This window comes from Trematomus bernacchii, unplaced genomic scaffold (assembly GCF_902827165.1).
Source record: "Trematomus bernacchii unplaced genomic scaffold, fTreBer1.1, whole genome shotgun sequence".
Taxonomy (NCBI): domain Eukaryota; kingdom Metazoa; phylum Chordata; class Actinopteri; order Perciformes; family Nototheniidae; genus Trematomus; species Trematomus bernacchii.
In genome coordinates this window covers 24,453-41,766 of record NW_022987521.1, presented here as the reverse complement: position 1 = coordinate 41,766, position 17,314 = coordinate 24,453, and the positions used below count along the sequence as shown (strand labels likewise).

Here is a 17,314-nt window from a genome sequence, read left to right as displayed (position 1 = left end):
GACGCTCACTTTTAACAGCTGCCGACACAAACGAATGCCGTGCTTCCCTAAGCGTCAAATACCGACGCCGATGGGAATACATTGCAATCAGTTGAAAGCTCTTTGCATCCGTTTATGACGCTGATGGAAACTCGGCGCGTCACAACTGGACGCCACGGAATTCTGACCAAGCGTCGCTCCTGGACGCGTTGGGAGTGAGAGTGTGTTGGTCTGTCTGTCACTGTCTCAGGTAAGCTCAGTGTTCACCTGTCTGTCTCTCACCTGTCTGTCTGTCACTCTCTCAGGTGAGCTCAGTGTTCACAGGAAGAGGATCATGTCTGTGTCTCACCTGTCTGTCTGTCACTGTCTCAGGTGAGCTCAGTGTTCACAGGAAGAGGATCATATATGTGTCTCACTGTGTGCTTTTTAAAGAGGTCCCACTCTGGCAAACATATGAAAGCCAAAAGAGTGCAGTTTGTGGGACTGTTGGCCTCATGCTGTGATGTCTGACAGATGTTCCCTCAGATCCCACACCTCTGATCATCCGAGCCGTCGTCCTGCTGCTGATTCCGCTGCTGGCCATCGGTCTTTACTTCTGCTGTAAGGTAGGCATGTGTTCAGAGGACTGTGATGTGGGCCTGAAGAGGAGCAGGAAGTTACCTCTGTGCTGTCATGTCTCTGCAGGCCACCAGGGGGCAGCCTGACAGACAGGAGGACATGGAGCTGCAGGAAGTGAACCTGGCTGTTATGTCTCTGCAGGCCACCAGGGGGCAGCGCAGACAGGAGGACTATGAGGACTCATTCTAGTGAGCCGAGAGTGGGAGCTCGGGGGGCGGGGCTTAATGACAGGAGGCGGGGCTTAAGGTGCGCATGCTCTATGACTGCACATACGGGTTCTTCTGCTCTGATAGCCAGGCATGACGGGTCATCTGTGACGTTTTGCTTCCGAAAATCTCTGGCCATTTTGCTTTCACGCGCCAATGAGCAGCTCTCATAGGAAAGAACGAGACCCCGCCTCCAACGTTGTATCCAGTTCTTATTATACATCCATGCTCCCGACACACGCATGATAATATATAATACATGATCATTCAGCCCCTGCTCAGAGAACAGATGTCCTGAAAGCAGAACTTCAGAACAACATTTTGACTTTTTAATGAAAATTCTGACCTTATCTCAACATCTTGACATTTTTGCAGAATTTGAGTTCAGTTTAATTTGTGATGAAGGCTTGTTCAAAAGGATGTGCCAATGATGCTTCGTGCTCTACTGTATTTGATGTTGCTTTATTATGTGAGAGTTTTTCACATGTTGTGATTATTTCAGGAGGAATTAGCATTTTAGAGTTTTTGCTTCACTGTGTGTTTCTGCTTGTTTTTAGGAGGATTTGAGTTTTGTAATTAAAGAATCCTTTTTTCTGTTTCATTTAGGAATTCATCTGATTTCATGAGAAACGATTTAGATTTTATGTCAGAAAGAAGTGTACAGAATTCTGAGATAATATTTCTCTTATTTTTTACACTTTCATTTTAAACATTTGTCTGAATTGATAAGAAAGTGTAATTTGAGAGGAGGGATCTGATATATATGAAGACGTAAATCAGGTTAAATATAATGAGGGAAAATGGAGAAAGACGTATAATGATGAGAACATGTGAATAAATGAAGCCCTGCACACAGACCTGAGATCAGATAATCACAGAGATTATCTTCTATGTTCAATCAAATAAATGGTGACACTCTCTGCATGCTTTCAGTTCCTTCTGCTCAGCGTTTCCTTCAGAGGACATCAGCTCTTCAGAGTAGAGACATACTGATATACACCTGAACATCAGGAGGAGAGGACTCTTTAAAGGAGAGACACTACATACTGATATACACCTGAACATCAGGAGGAGAGGACTCTTTAAAGGAGAGACACTACATACTGATATACACCTGAACATCAGGAGGAGAGGACTCTTTAAAGGAGAGACACTACATAATGATATACACCTGAACATCAGGAGGAGAGGACTCTTTAAAGTAGAGACACTACATACTGATATACACCTGAACATCAGCAGGAGAGGACTCTTTAAAGTAGAGACACTACATACTGATATACACCTGAACATCAGCAGGAGAGGACTCTTTAAAGTAGAGACACTACGTACTGATATACACCTGAACATCAGCAGGAGAGGACTCTTTAAAGGAGAGACACTACATACTGATATACACCTGAACATCAGGAGGAGAGGACTCTTTAAAGGAGAGACACTACATAATGATATACACCTGAACATCAGCAGGAGAGGACTCTTTAAAGTAAAGACACTACATACTGATATACACCTGAACATCAGCAGGAGAGGACTCTTTAAAGTAGAGACACTACATACTGATACACACCTAAACATCAGCAGGAGAGGACTCTTTAAAGGAGAGACACTACATACTGATATACACCTGAACATCAGCAGGAGAGGACTCTTTAAAGTAGAGACACGACATACTGATATACACCTGAACATCAGCAGGAGAGGACTCTTTAAAGTAGAGACATTACATACTGATATACACCTGAACATCAACAGGAGAGGACTCTTTAAAGTAGAGACACTATATACTGATATACACCTGAACATCAGCAGGAGAGGACTCTTTAAAGTAGAGACACTACATACTGATTTACACCTGAACATCAGCAGGAGAGGACTCTTTAAAGTAGAGACACTACATACTGATATACACCTGAACATCAGCAGGAGAGGACTCTTTAAAGTAGAGACACTACATATACTGATATACACCTGAACATCAGCAGGAGAGGACTCTTTAAAGTAGAGACACTACATATACTGATATACACCTGAACATCAGCAGGAGAGGACTCTTTAAAGTAGAGACACTACATACTGATACACACCTAAACATCAGCAGGAGAGGACTCTTTAAAGGAGAGACACTACATACTGATATACACCTGAACATCAGCAGGAGAGGACTCTTTAAGTAGAGACACGACATACTGATATACACCTGAACATCAGCAGGAGAGGACTCTTTAAAGTAGAGACATTACATACTGATATACACCTGAACATCAACAGGAGAGGACTCTTTAAAGTAGAGACACTACATACTGATACACACCTAAACATCAGCAGGAGAGGACTCTTTAAAGGAGAGACACTACATACTGATATACACCTGAACATCAGCAGGAGAGGACTCTTTAAAGTAGAGACACGACATACTGATATACACCTGAACATCAGCAGGAGAGGACTCTTTAAAGTAGAGACATTACATACTGATATACACCTGAACATCAACAGGAGAGGACTCTTTAAAGTAGAGACACTATATACTGATATACACCTGAACATCAGCAGGAGAGGACTCTTTAAAGTAGAGACACTACATACTGATTTACACCTGAACATCAGCAGGAGAGGACTCTTTAAAGTAGAGACACTACATACTGATATACACCTGAACATCAGCAGGAGAGGACTCTTTAAAGTAGAGACACTACATACTGATATACACCTGAACATCAGCAGGAGAGGACTCTTTAAAGTAGAGACACTACATACTGATATACACCTGAACATCAGCAGGAGAGGACTCTTTAAAGTAGAGACACTACATACTGATATACACCTGAACATCAGCAGGAGAGGACTCTTTAAAGTAGAGACACTACATACTGATATACACCTGACCATCAGCAGGAGAGGACTCTTTAAAGTAGAGACACTACATACTGATATAGACCTGAACATCAGCAGGAGAGGACTCTTTAAAGTAGAGACACTACATACTGATATACACCTGAACATCAGCAGGAGAGGACTCTTTAAAGTAGAGACACTACATACTGATATACACCTGACCATCAGCAGGAGAGGACTCTTTAAAGTAGAGACACTACATACTGATATACACCTGACCATCAGCAGGAGAGGGACTCTTTAAAGTAGAGACAGTACATACTGATATACACCTGAACATCAGCAGGAGAGGACTCTTTAAGTAGAGACACAACATACTGATATACACCTGAACATCAGCAGGAGAGGACTCTTTAAAGTAGAGACACTACATACTGATATAGACCTGAACATCAGCAGGAGAGGACTCTTTAAAGTAGAGACACTACATACTGATATACACCTGACCATCAGCAGGAGAGGACTCTTTAAAGTAGAGACAGTACATACTGATATACACCTGAACATCAGCAGGAGAGGACTCTTTAAAGTAGAGACACAACATACTGATATACACCTGAACATCAGCAGGAGAGGACTCTTTAAAGTAGAGACACTACATACTGATATAGACCTGAACATCAGCAGGAGAGGACTCTTTAAAGTAGAGACACTACATACTGATATACACCTGAACATCAGCAGGAGAGGACTCTTTAAAGTAGAGACACTACATACTGATATACACCTGAACATCAGCAGGAGAGGACTCTTTAAAGTAGAGACACAACATACTGATATACACCTGAACATCAGCAGGAGAGGACTCTTTAAAGTAGAGACACTACATACTGATATACACCTGAACATCAACAGGAGAGGACTCTTTAAAGTAGAGACACTACATACTGATATAGACCTGAACATCAGCGGGAGAGGACTCTTTAAAGTAGAGACACTACATACTGATATACACCTGACCATCAGCAGGAGAGGACTCTTTAAAGTAGAGACACTACATACTGATATACACCTGAACATCAGCAGGAGAGGACTCTTTAAAGTAGAGACACTACTTACTGATATACACCTGACCATCAGCAGGAGAGGACTCTTTAAAGTAGAGACACTACATACTGATATAGACCTGAACATCAGCGGGAGAGGACTCTTTAAAGTAGAGACACTACATACTGATATACACCTGACCATCAGCAGGAGAGGACTCTTTAAAGTAGAGACACTACATACTGATATACACCTGAACATCAGCAGGAGAGGACTCTTTAAAACCTGTTCCACTCTGAGCCTGTTTTTCAGGTCTCAGGCTCGAAAATGACATTCCCAGAACAGATGACCATATCTTCCCTTCTAAAAGGGTTAAATTAATAATCTTTTTTCTCAAAGTAATGATAAACCTGTGAGTTGGATGTAGAAGTGTCAGAATCAATATAAATGTTTTTTATTTTAAAGAAAATTCAGATTTTACATAGTAAAAAACTGTAAATTATAGTGTCCGTCCAAAAATTATTTTTTACAGATAGTGAAAACTACCCTTGGATGATGTGTTAGTAGACTAAAAGCTTTAGGAATCCAAAGTACAACATATAATAAGTACCCTGTATCAAGATTGATGCAAAACAAGTGAAATTTGACCTTTTTAGAGAGATTTAGCCAAAAACTGGGCCATCTGGGGTCATTTGGGTGGATTTGACCTATCTCTGGCCCCCCTTGCTCGATTTGGTTGGTTGACATACCCTTGTGACCGTTAGAGCCAATAGAATCGAAGGGGGAGGCTCCCACCCAGACACGTTGTAAAGAAAAAATGTGGTTGCTTCGCGTGTGGAAAACGAAACCAAAGTGGAGGAATGTCTCCTTCTGGAGTTTGGAAACTAAAAAGCAGTTTTATTGCTTATGGATTATCAGAAATAATTTCAAAGAAGGCACAGACACATAGGATGAACCTATGGATTAACTGCAGCATCGTTTTTTTTTTTTTTATCGTTTTAATGCCATTGAAGACCACTTTTGACCAAGGTAAGCCATATTTACGTGTTTAGCTTCTTAGCTCCACATGTGATGATGTACGCTTTCGTTTAGAGCGTCGCGAATGTTTATCACTGAGTGTTGAGGTGGGCACCGGTAGATTCAGTGTCTCCAGGGACACCAAAAAGAGTGTTTGGTTGTGCATCTAGGATAAGTAATAAGGGAGTTCTGAGTGAGTTTATGTGCCTTTGTAGGTTACGTTTTTTCGTCGAGGCTAATTCAGAGGCTGAGTGCTAGCATTGTGGGTTTTTTTTGAAAAAAAAAATTAAAAAGATCAGTTAGCTGAGTTTCTTCCCGTTACATGGATATAACACATTCATAGTTTTATTCAATATTAAGATTCCTTAGACGTTGTTTCCTGCAAATGACGCGTTTATCCGCCCGGTACCGGGGGGGAAGGTGTGAAACAGGTTAAAGTAGAGACACTACATACTGATATACACCTGAACATCAGCAGGAGAGGACTCTTTAAAGTAGAGACACTACATACTGATATACACCTGAACATCAGCAGGAGAGGACTCTTTAAAGTAGAGACACAACATACTGATATACACCTGAACATCAGCAGGAGAGGACTCTTTAAAGTAGAGACACTACATACTGATATACACCTGAACATCAACAGGAGAGGACTCTTTAAAGTAGAGACACTACATACTGATATAGACCTGAACATCAGCGGGAGAGGACTCTTTAAAGTAGAGACACTACATACTGATATACACCTGACCATCAGCAGGAGAGGACTCTTTAAAGTAGAGACACTACATACTGATATACACCTGAACATCAGCAGGAGAGGACTCTTTAAAGTAGAGACACTACTTACTGATATACACCTGACCATCAGCAGGAGAGGACTCTTTAAAGTAGAGACACTACATACTGATATAGACCTGAACATCAGCAGGAGAGGACTCTTTAAAGTAGAGACACTACATACTGATATACACCTGAACATCAGCAGGAGAGGACTCTTTAAAGTAGAGACACTACATACTGATATACACCTGACCATCAGCAGGAGAGGACTCTTTAAAGTAGAGACACTACATACTGATATACACCTGACCATCAGCAGGAGAGGACTCTTTAAAGTAGAGACAGTACATACTGATATACACCTGAACATCAGCAGGAGAGGACTCTTTAAAGTAGAGACACAACATACTGATATACACCTGAACATCAGCAGGAGAGGACTCTTTAAAGTAGAGACACTACATACTGATATAGACCTGAACATCAGCAGGAGAGGACTCTTTAAAGTAGAGACACTACATACTGATATACACCTGACCATCAGCAGGAGAGGACTCTTTAAAGTAGAGACAGTACATACTGATATACACCTGAACATCAGCAGGAGAGGACTCTTTAAAGTAGAGACACAACATACTGATATACACCTGAACATCAGCAGGAGAGGACTCTTTAAAGTAGAGACACTACATACTGATATAGACCTGAACATCAGCAGGAGAGGACTCTTTAAAGTAGAGACACTACATACTGATATACACCTGAACATCAGCAGGAGAGGACTCTTTAAAGTAGAGACACTACATACTGATATACACCTGAACATCAGCAGGAGAGGACTCTTTAAAGTAGAGACACAACATACTGATATACACCTGAACATCAGCAGGAGAGGACTCTTTAAAGTAGAGACACTACATACTGATATACACCTGAACATCAACAGGAGAGGACTCTTTAAAGTAGAGACACTACATACTGATATAGACCTGAACATCAGCGGGAGAGGACTCTTTAAAGTAGAGACACTACATACTGATATACACCTGACCATCAGCAGGAGAGGACTCTTTAAAGTAGAGACACTACATACTGATATACACCTGAACATCAGCAGGAGAGGACTCTTTAAAGTAGAGACACTACTTACTGATATACACCTGACCATCAGCAGGAGAGGACTCTTTAAAGTAGAGACACTACATACTGATATAGACCTGAACATCAGCGGGAGAGGACTCTTTAAAGTAGAGACACTACATACTGATATACACCTGACCATCAGCAGGAGAGGACTCTTTAAAGTAGAGACACTACATACTGATATACACCTGAACATCAGCAGGAGAGGACTCTTTAAAACCTGTTCCACTCTGAGCCTGTTTTTCAGGTCTCAGGCTCGAAAATGACATTCCCAGAACAGATGACCATATCTTCCCTTCTAAAAGGGTTAAATTAATAATCTTTTTTCTCAAAGTAATGATAAACCTGTGAGTTGGATGTAGAAGTGTCAGAATCAATATAAATGTTTTTTATTTTAAAGAAAATTCAGATTTTACATAGTAAAAAACTGTAAATTATAGTGTCCGTCCAAAAATTATTTTTTACAGATAGTGAAAACTACCCTTGGATGATGTGTTAGTAGACTAAAAGCTTTAGGAATCCAAAGTACAACATATAATAAGTACCCTGTATCAAGATTGATGCAAAACAAGTGAAATTTGACCTTTTTAGAGAGATTTAGCCAAAAACTGGGCCATCTGGGGTCATTTGGGTGGATTTGACCTATCTCTGGCCCCCCCTTGCTCGATTTGGTTGGTTGACATACCCTTGTGACCGTTAGAGCCAATAGAATCGAAGGGGGAGGCTCCCACCCAGACACGTTGTAAAGAAAAAATGTGGTTGCTTCGCGTGTGGAAAACGAAACCAAAGTGGAGGAATGTCTCCTTCTGGAGTTTGGAAACTAAAACGCAGTTGTATTGCTTATGGATTATCAGAAATAATTTCAAAGAAGGCACAGACACATAGGATGAACCTATGGATTAACTGCAGCATCGTTTTTTTTTATCGTTTTAATGCCATTGAAGACCACTTTTGACCAAGGTAAGCCATATTTACGTGTTTAGCTTCTTAGCTCCACATGTGATGATGTACGCTTTCGTTTAGAGCGTCGCGAATGTTTATCACTGAGTGTTGAGGTGGGCACCGGTAGATTCAGTGTCTCCAGGACACCAAAAAAGAGTGTTTGGTTGTGCATCTAGGATAAGTAATAAGGGAGTTCTGAGTGAGTTTATGTGCCTTTGTAGGTTACGTTTTTTCGTCGAGGCTAATTCAGAGGCTGAGTGCTAGCATTGTGGGTTTTTTTTTGAAAAAAAAAATTAAAAAGATCAGTTAGCTGAGTTTCTTCCCGTTACATGGATATAACACATTCATAGTTTTATTCAATATTAAGATTCCTTAGACGTTGTTTCCTGCAAATGACGCGTTTATCCGCCCGGTACCGGGGGGGGAAGGTGTGAAACAGGTTAAAGTAGAGACACTACATACTGATATACACCTGAACATCAGCAGGAGAGGACTCTTTAAAGTAGAGACACTACATACTGATATACACCTGAACATCAGCAGGAGAGGACTCTTTAAAGTAGAGACACAACATACTGATATACACCTGAACATCAGCAGGAGAGGACTCTTTAAAGTAGAGACACTACATACTGATATACACCTGAACATCAACAGGAGAGGACTCTTTAAAGTAGAGACACTACATACTGATATAGACCTGAACATCAGCGGGAGAGGACTCTTTAAAGTAGAGACACTACATACTGATATACACCTGACCATCAGCAGGAGAGGACTCTTTAAAGTAGAGACACTACATACTGATATACACCTGAACATCAGCAGGAGAGGACTCTTTAAAGTAGAGACACTACTTACTGATATACACCTGACCATCAGCAGGAGAGGACTCTTTAAAGTAGAGACACTACATACTGATATAGACCTGAACATCAGCGGGAGAGGACTCTTTAAAGTAGAGACACTACATACTGATATACACCTGACCATCAGCAGGAGAGGACTCTTTAAAGTAGAGACACTACATACTGATATACACCTGAACATCAGCAGGATGCAGGAGAACAGAAGAAGGCTTGAAAGCTGATTTTTCTGCCACATAACTCGTTTATTTGACTATTTCTCTGCTCTTTTTCCAGGACCTACCAGGGGGTGAAGCTTCTCTACTGTTTCGGTATCTTCATCACTTTCGCCCTGCAGTTCTACGTCCCTGCGGAGATCCTCATCCCCCCCGTGTTGGCTCGTGTGTCGGTGAGATGGGAGCGACCCGTGGACATGTTGCTGCGCACCGTCCTCGTCCTCTTCACATGTAAGTGCAGGGTTCAAGTTATGTGGGAGCCAATACATTTCTAACATATAAAAAGACAAGGCAATGCACACAAGATAAGTTAAAATAAACAATCCAAAATATTTCTGAAATAGAATAGCATTAAATATTTAAAAATATACATGTGGAAATACAAATGTACAGTAACAAATATAATGCAGGATATTATTGTGCAAGAAATGAATTATTACATGACATGTTAATTGTTAGTCGCTTTTATCCAAAGCGACTTACAGACTCAATACTGTGGGCAATCCCCACAGGAGCACTTTTGCCCCTTTCACACCAACGCAACTCCGGTTCAAGCTCCGTGCTAGAGCTTTTCTGGTTCAGAACCGGTTCTTCGGTTTAGCGCCGGCTCTTTTCACACCGCTCAGAGCCCGACTGGTGCTGCCGCTGCTGCGTCATGACGTCACAGTTTACGTCGCTGAGTTTCTCCCCAACGCCGGAGCTCACTTCACAACAACAACGGGCCGGGGACTGCGTTGCTTTTAATCATACGAAGCCAGATTAAATTAAATAACGACTTCTCCAACCTTATACTTTTCTCCAGAGTGCCGTGGTTCATTGTTTATTAATGTGTTTCAGCGGCATTTACCGACCGCTGCAGTGCTGGCCGGCTGCTCTTCAACGGGAGTGTATTCTCCCGTTAGCTCCGGGTTAGCTCACACGGCTCTAAAGTATTCACTGTCTGACTGTCACACAAGCAGCTGATACATATCCCCAGTTCCCCTTAAGTGAATGTGTGTCAGTCTGAATTGACGCTGTTTGGTGTCAGTCTGAATTGACGCTGTTTGGCATCACAACGCTGTTATGAAAGTTTCTCTGGTATAACATGGGTGATGTTAGCATAGCAACCGAAGCTAAACTGACTACTTGCTAAGCAGTTTTCTACAGGCACTTTTTACCGACGTATTTTTCATTATGATTCTACTTGTGATAGTCGGACATGACAACCTGTGCAGCCCATGTATTGATTCCCATCCGATAGCTGCTATAATAACAAACGTCTGCCTGCTCTCCACAATGATCAATAACAGCGAACGGATGGTCAAAGTAAGGTACAAATAAACAGAATCACACGAAGCCTGGTTAGTGTTGCCTGACTTTATAAAGTGTGTTTTTTTTAACAAGTGTGTGGTTGCGTTCTAGTCACTTTGCTCAGCACTACTGCTTGTTACAACTTTTATTTGCCGTACTCGCCTTAAGTGTTAGCTCAGGTTAATCTCGCCCCCCTCCGATGTAAGCGTGACGTATGCGGTTCTTGCTTCTAGACGGACAACTTTTTGGTGCTCGAAACGAACCGGATTCCGGAGCTATGACGCTGCTCCGCTGCGGTGTGAACAGGAAAACCCGGTGCTTTTCAAGCACCAGCACCGAACCGGCCCTGAAACACCGTTGGTGTGAAAGGGGTATGAGAGGTGAAGTGTCTCAGGGACACAACAACATGCTGACTGCAGTGGGGTTTGAACCTGTGACCACCTTATCCGAACACCAACACACAACCCACTGCACCACACGCCTCCCTATTCAATATTAAATTGAATATAAATTTAAAATGTACAGTGGGAGTTAAGTTATAAGTTATCATTTATAATTGTTATACATTAAGTTGTGCATACTGTTCGTGCAATTTATGGCTCACCAACCTTAAATGTTAACACAGAGAGAGATCAATAAAACACAAACACAGACATGGTTGAGATTAATTATTATTCAGTTGCGCAACAAACAAATAATAATGAGGAAAACATTTACCTCTTGCCACAGCAGCCAATCGCGGAAATGCCCCCACAAAGTGGAAGTTTCACACAGCCTATATAGCAGCTATAATGACCACACACTCATTTCCCCTAATCATGTTTAACTAGCACACGAACATCATGTTCTCCAAATGGACGCACCAACATCAGAGCAACATGTATGTTCCAGATGTCGAAAGGTCATTATTTCATGACGTCTTTAGGAGTCTTGATATGAATTATCCAATTAACAAACTATATATACGTTTGCACATGAACGCAAGGCAAGGCAAAGCAAGGTAAGGCAAGGCAAGGCAAGGCAAGGCAAGGCAAGGCAAGGCAAGGCAAGGCAAGGCAAGGCAAGGCAAGGCAAGGCAAGGCAAGGCAAGGCAAGGCAAGGCAAGGCAAGTAGTTCAATTAAAAGCAGCGGCAAAAAGAAAAGTCTTCAGCCTGGATTTAAAAGTAGTCAGAGTTGCAGCGGACCTGCAGGTTTCTGGGAGTTTGTTCCAGATATCTGGAGCATAATAACTGAACGCTGCTTTACCATGTTTAGTTCTGACTCTGGGGACAGAAAGCTGACCAGTCCCTGAAGACCTGAGAGTTCTGGATGGTTCATAATTTAGCAGGAGGTCACACACTTTTCTTTATTTAACTAACACACAAACCTCAATGTTTTCCCTCTAACTCTATTATAATCTAAACATCCTCTTTGTCAGCTCACTTGAATTAATGAGTGAATAATTAGCAAAGAGACGATTAGCCTCTTGGCTCTGGAAACTGTAATTCAATAACATACCTAGTTACTATGACTAGAGGCGCGTTCACACCGCAGTACTTTTCCCACTTTAGTTCTGATATAGTTCCGAAATGTCGCGTTCACACCAAAAAGAGCCGGAACTAAAATTAGTTCATGAACCTTTTTACCCCTCTTTTCTGCTAGAGAGCAGGGACTTTCGTGGGAGAAAAGGGTTCCTATTTCTGATTGGCTGGGCGGATTGCAAAACCACGCCCCGTAAAACTCCCAAAAAGTTTTGTGAAGCCGCCATTTTATTATCCTCGCATTAGCATTATTAGCATTAGCCCAGCGCAGAAACGCAGAGAGACTAATTTATGGCAACACAAAAGAAAACATGGGAGCGGTGGAGATGAGGTGTCGGAGCCAAAGCCGAAGAAGTGACGTCAGCGGCTTCATTTGCCTAATCCTCCCTCAGGGACTTATTCCGGTGTGAACGCGATCTGTACTTAGTTCATGAGAACTAAAGAGTTCTCATGAACTAAGTTCTGATGAACCTTTGTGGGAAAAGTACTGCGGTGTGAAAGCGCCTAAGGTCCAAGATTGATATAACAATACCATGAACGGATCAAATACAAATGAAATGAAAAGGACATCGCACCCAGTTGGATCTCAATAATGTTTGCTGGAATGAAGGAGTTGAAGGACTAAACGTGTGAGGGGGAATAATGCGACTCCGACACTCACATCTGCGAGAAAGAGATTGCTTTTGGGTTTTTGAATGAGAATACTACAAGAGATTGAAGCAGCGCATCATCGTGTGCATACGTGATGAGCAAATCTTCAAGAGAAAAAGCCCAGAGAGTCTCAGTGTTTGAATCAAGATGTCAGTGCTTGGCTTTCCGATGGGAGATACGTTTGTCTTTGTTCCACTTGTTCCATGCTGCCGTGTTTTTAGTTTGCTTTGAGCATTGCCAGGCTATCCGAGTGTATCCGAGGCGTAAAATGCACAAAGAAATGAGACCATGAACGGTCCAACACACAGCCGCTACATCCCTCTACTCTACAGCTAGCTTTAAGCTCTTTACAAATCCGTGAAAATAACATATTAAAACAAAAGAAAACATCACGTAAGAACTAGATATCACACAGTAATAACCAAAGAGACTCTGTGAGTGTAGTAGAGCTGCAAGAGACTAAAGAATCAGAAAAATCATCGTATATTTATTCACAAGTTTTAATAAAACATAGATATAGAGTTCACTTATTTATAGTCTTTAAATACAATCCCAATACCTGAATGATATAGAAAGAAATCAATCTTTAACTCAAGTAAATTGTCTTAATTTAACACAAAATCACATTTATCTCAAATAGATTACAATCTTAACAACACCCTTTATCCATAGAGTCTAGTACAAATGGAATAATGGATTATCAGTAATCTTTTCAAAGTGACACAGACACATTGGATTAACCTATGGATTAACTTTCAGCAGCGTTTTTTATCGTTTTAATTTCATTGAACACACTTTTGATCAGAACAACAGCAAAAGTAAGAATATCTCGTTTTTGCTCCGTAAAGCTACGTGTTGGGATGTCTGGGTTTGCTTCCCATGTCGCTCAGTGATGATACTTATATTTCTGGAATCGGTGGAATCTCAGCTTGCTAGCTGATATCTTGTTTTGTTTTCAGAACATTTTCTAATGTTTTTACTTTTTCCGAAAAAATGTCAGAACATTTTACTTTCTGAGAACATTTCTGAAAATGTATTTTTTTCTGAACATTTCTGAACATTTTACTTTCTGAACATTTCTGAAAACTTTACCTATTGAGAAAATGTCAGAACATTTCAGAAATGTTTCAGAAATGTTTACTTTTTCAGAAAGTTTCAGAATGTTTTACAGAAAATGTTACTGAGAAAATCTCTGAAAATGTATATTTTTCTGATGTGATGCCCCTGTGGGTTCATCTGGAGAGGGTGTGGCTGTGCTGTGTCCAGCCTTGATTGCAGTAACTCAGGGCACTTGGGTCTGGTGCCCTGCAGCTACTTAAAGCCTCTCTCTGCTTTTCCCTACAGGCACCCGGTTCTGTTGAGTATGCTGTTTGTTACTTTAGTTGCTTTACTTTGTGCCCCTCAACACCCTCACACTTACACTTCCATGCAACCCTCACCCTGTATTTGCACTACTGATACCACTGACGTCCACGCCTCATGCTTTACTCGTTTTGCACTTAATTAATTTGCTTAATTTGAATTGCTTGCTTAAAGGGGACCTATCATGCAAAATGCACTTTTGTACGTCTTTTCTACATGAATATGTGTCTCCGGTGTTCCAGGGAACTCACCAAGTGTCAGAAAACACAACCCTCTCTATTTTCCTCCATACCCAAATCTCTAAAAAAGGGGCTGCAACGGATCTGATAAAAACTGATCCAGATTTGAACACTTCTATGTCGTCACAGAAGTGGCGCTACGGCTATTGGGCCAACTCTCCACCTATCAGGGGAATGTGGGGTTGGGCCACGGCCGGCCATGGCCACTCGAAAGCGCTGGAGACGCTGTAGTACATATGCCAGGCCTGTAAGTGGCGCTGTAGTCTGCCACAAAAGCAGCGAAGAAGACTTCCCGCCCATAGTTACCATGGTTACCCTTCTGTTTATTCTCCGCTGTGGCTTTCTTTCTCCCTCCCCGAAGCAAGCGTTTGCTCCCGCTGCTTTAATTCAATGCAATCCCTCCCCGTCGAGGCAAGCACTGTAATTCTCTCCGGTTAGTCCACCAGCAGATGACAAACACCCACCTCTCCGCCTCTTCCAAGGAATGAGGGGACCGTGCGGCAGAGTTTCAGTTTCAGTTTCTTTCGCCGGTCAAGATGTCCGTTAAAGTTTAAATCTTCCGGACAAAATTAGAAAAGTACCGGTCAAAGGTCTTCTTTGTTATTTATTGAGCTTTAAAACAAATGAATAACGACTCTATATAATAAAACACGGAGGACGGAGATCTCTTTTTCTCCCCCTCTTCTGACAGCCCAGCAGCTGATCAGAGCACGTCTCCCCTCTCCTGCAGGGGGGCGTGGTCAGCAGAATCAGACCCGTAGACAGCAAACAGCACATAGAGCGAAATGAGGCATGGCTAAAATGCATGATCTGTTTGGTATTTTGAAAACAGAAACGTATAAATATACCTTATATAGGTATGGCCCTACAATATATCATTTAAATATAGCATGATAGGTCCACTTTAAATAAACATATTTTATTAACCGTTGATATGGTGTGTCTCCTCTTTGTTGTGGCCTTTTGAGCCAGGTCATAACACTGAACATTTCTGAACATTTTACTTTCTGAACATTTGACTTTTTATAGTAAAGATGGGTTCTGCGGAGACGTCTCTACTTTTACCCTAGAGTATCGTTGAGTTTCACCACAAAGTCAGAGATAAAGTTATGAACAATATTCTCTCCTTTCCCTCTTCTCCTCCAGGTGCTCTTGCCATCCTGATCCCAGAGCTGGACCTCGTCATCTCATTGGTCGGTTCGGTCAGCAGCAGTTTTCTGGCGCTGATCTTCCCGCCCATCCTGCAGATCATCACTTTCCACACGGAGGGTCTTTCGCCTCTTGTCACCATCAAAAACGCCGCCATTAGCCTCATCGGGCTCATCGGCTTCATCACGGGAACTTACATCGCCATCGAGAAGATCATAGAGCGAAACGGACTCAAAAGCACCGAGGCGTTTTCCTCCTTCATGGTGCAGTGATGACCCGAAAAGACATTTAGAAAACATATTAGGGCACATTTTTTATTTGATTTGATCCTTCCACTTGCTGCTGTTGGATATGGCGGACACTGCTTTTTTTTGTTGCATTCATCTATCGTGTTTTTAAGAAGCTGTGAGAATTTATATTTCATCATTTCATTGCTGTAACAAACTGCCACATTTCATTTGAAGTCCTGGAAAGTCATGCAAACTTACAATAACGTAATAATAATGATAAATTCATTCCTTCAGGTAGCTTCGAGAGATTTTAGGTAGAGGTATTTAAGAGGTAGTCTATCATTTTGAATATATTAATGTTTAATCAAACTACCTCACACATTTGTTTATTTAAATCTGGACGATCAAAACGTTTTCCACATTAGTTGTTGACATTTAGTTTTCTGTAGATCTTTTAACCACCACCTCATTTAGAAGAAAATCAACATGTTTTGTTGCACTTTGATTTATGTCTTATTCAGTAACGGCGCGCTTCTTTGACATTAGACACATCAGGAAAACTCTAAATCAAGTATCTGTATTTTTAGGGAATAATGGGGTTGAGTATCATTAAATTAAATAAGAACTAATTGGAAAAAATAAGAGCTTTTTGGGGAATTATTCAGAAGCGAGGTGTTGCAATAGTCCTTGAAAGAAAAACTTTTTCCCAGAAATATACTTAAAGTGTTAAATGTGACTTTTTCAGAATAAATTGAAGCATTTGACTTTTTCAGAAGATTTCAGAAAATGTAACTTTTTCCAAAAATTCATAATTTGGACAAAAGTTAAATTTAAGAACATTTTGAGAAAAAAGTAACTTTTTCTTCATTTCTTTAAAAAGTAATAATTTGGACAAAAAGTTAGAACTTGAAGAAAAATCCAGAATTTTTTATTTTTTATTTTCGACCCTAATCCTCATCCGTAGATATTAAAAAAACCTTTTAAATTATTTCTCTTTTGTCCAACACATTAAAGTTACATTACAGCATTGTTTGTGTTTCTAGTCTCTATAAGGCACCAAAGATCACGTGATGCTGGAACCTGAGATCTGGATGAAGTCGAAAATACGATAAAAGGGAAAATATATTATTCATAGGATTTAATAAAAATAAATATGGATAATTATAATCAGTGAGATCTCCCTGATACTCGACCCTAGCAGAATGAACCGTCACTA

General features: G+C 41.0%; 1 protein-coding gene across 1 annotated transcript; it reads left to right on the top strand.

The window, feature by feature from the left end:
* Positions 1 to 9,699: 9,699 nt before the first annotated feature.
* LOC117472577 (proton-coupled amino acid transporter 1-like) lies at positions 9,700 to 16,788 on the top strand. The gene is made up of 2 exons (XM_034117862.1): positions 9,700 to 9,888; positions 15,866 to 16,788. The coding sequence occupies exons 1-2, from the start codon at positions 9,855 to 9,857 to the stop codon at positions 16,138 to 16,140; spliced, it is 309 nt and encodes a 102-aa protein (XP_033973753.1). The 5' UTR covers positions 9,700 to 9,854; the 3' UTR covers positions 16,141 to 16,788.
* The last annotated feature ends 526 nt before the right edge of the window (positions 16,789 to 17,314 follow it).

Excerpts from the sequence above, each read along its gene's own strand:
- LOC117472577 (XM_034117862.1), top strand. The coding sequence starts at position 9,855 with ATGTTGCTGCGCACCGTCCTCGTCCTCTTCACAT. Across the intron at positions 9,889-15,865 it reads CGTCCTCGTCCTCTTCACAT|GTGCTCTTGCCATCCTGATC; the intron begins GTAAGTGCAGGG and ends CTTCTCCTCCAG.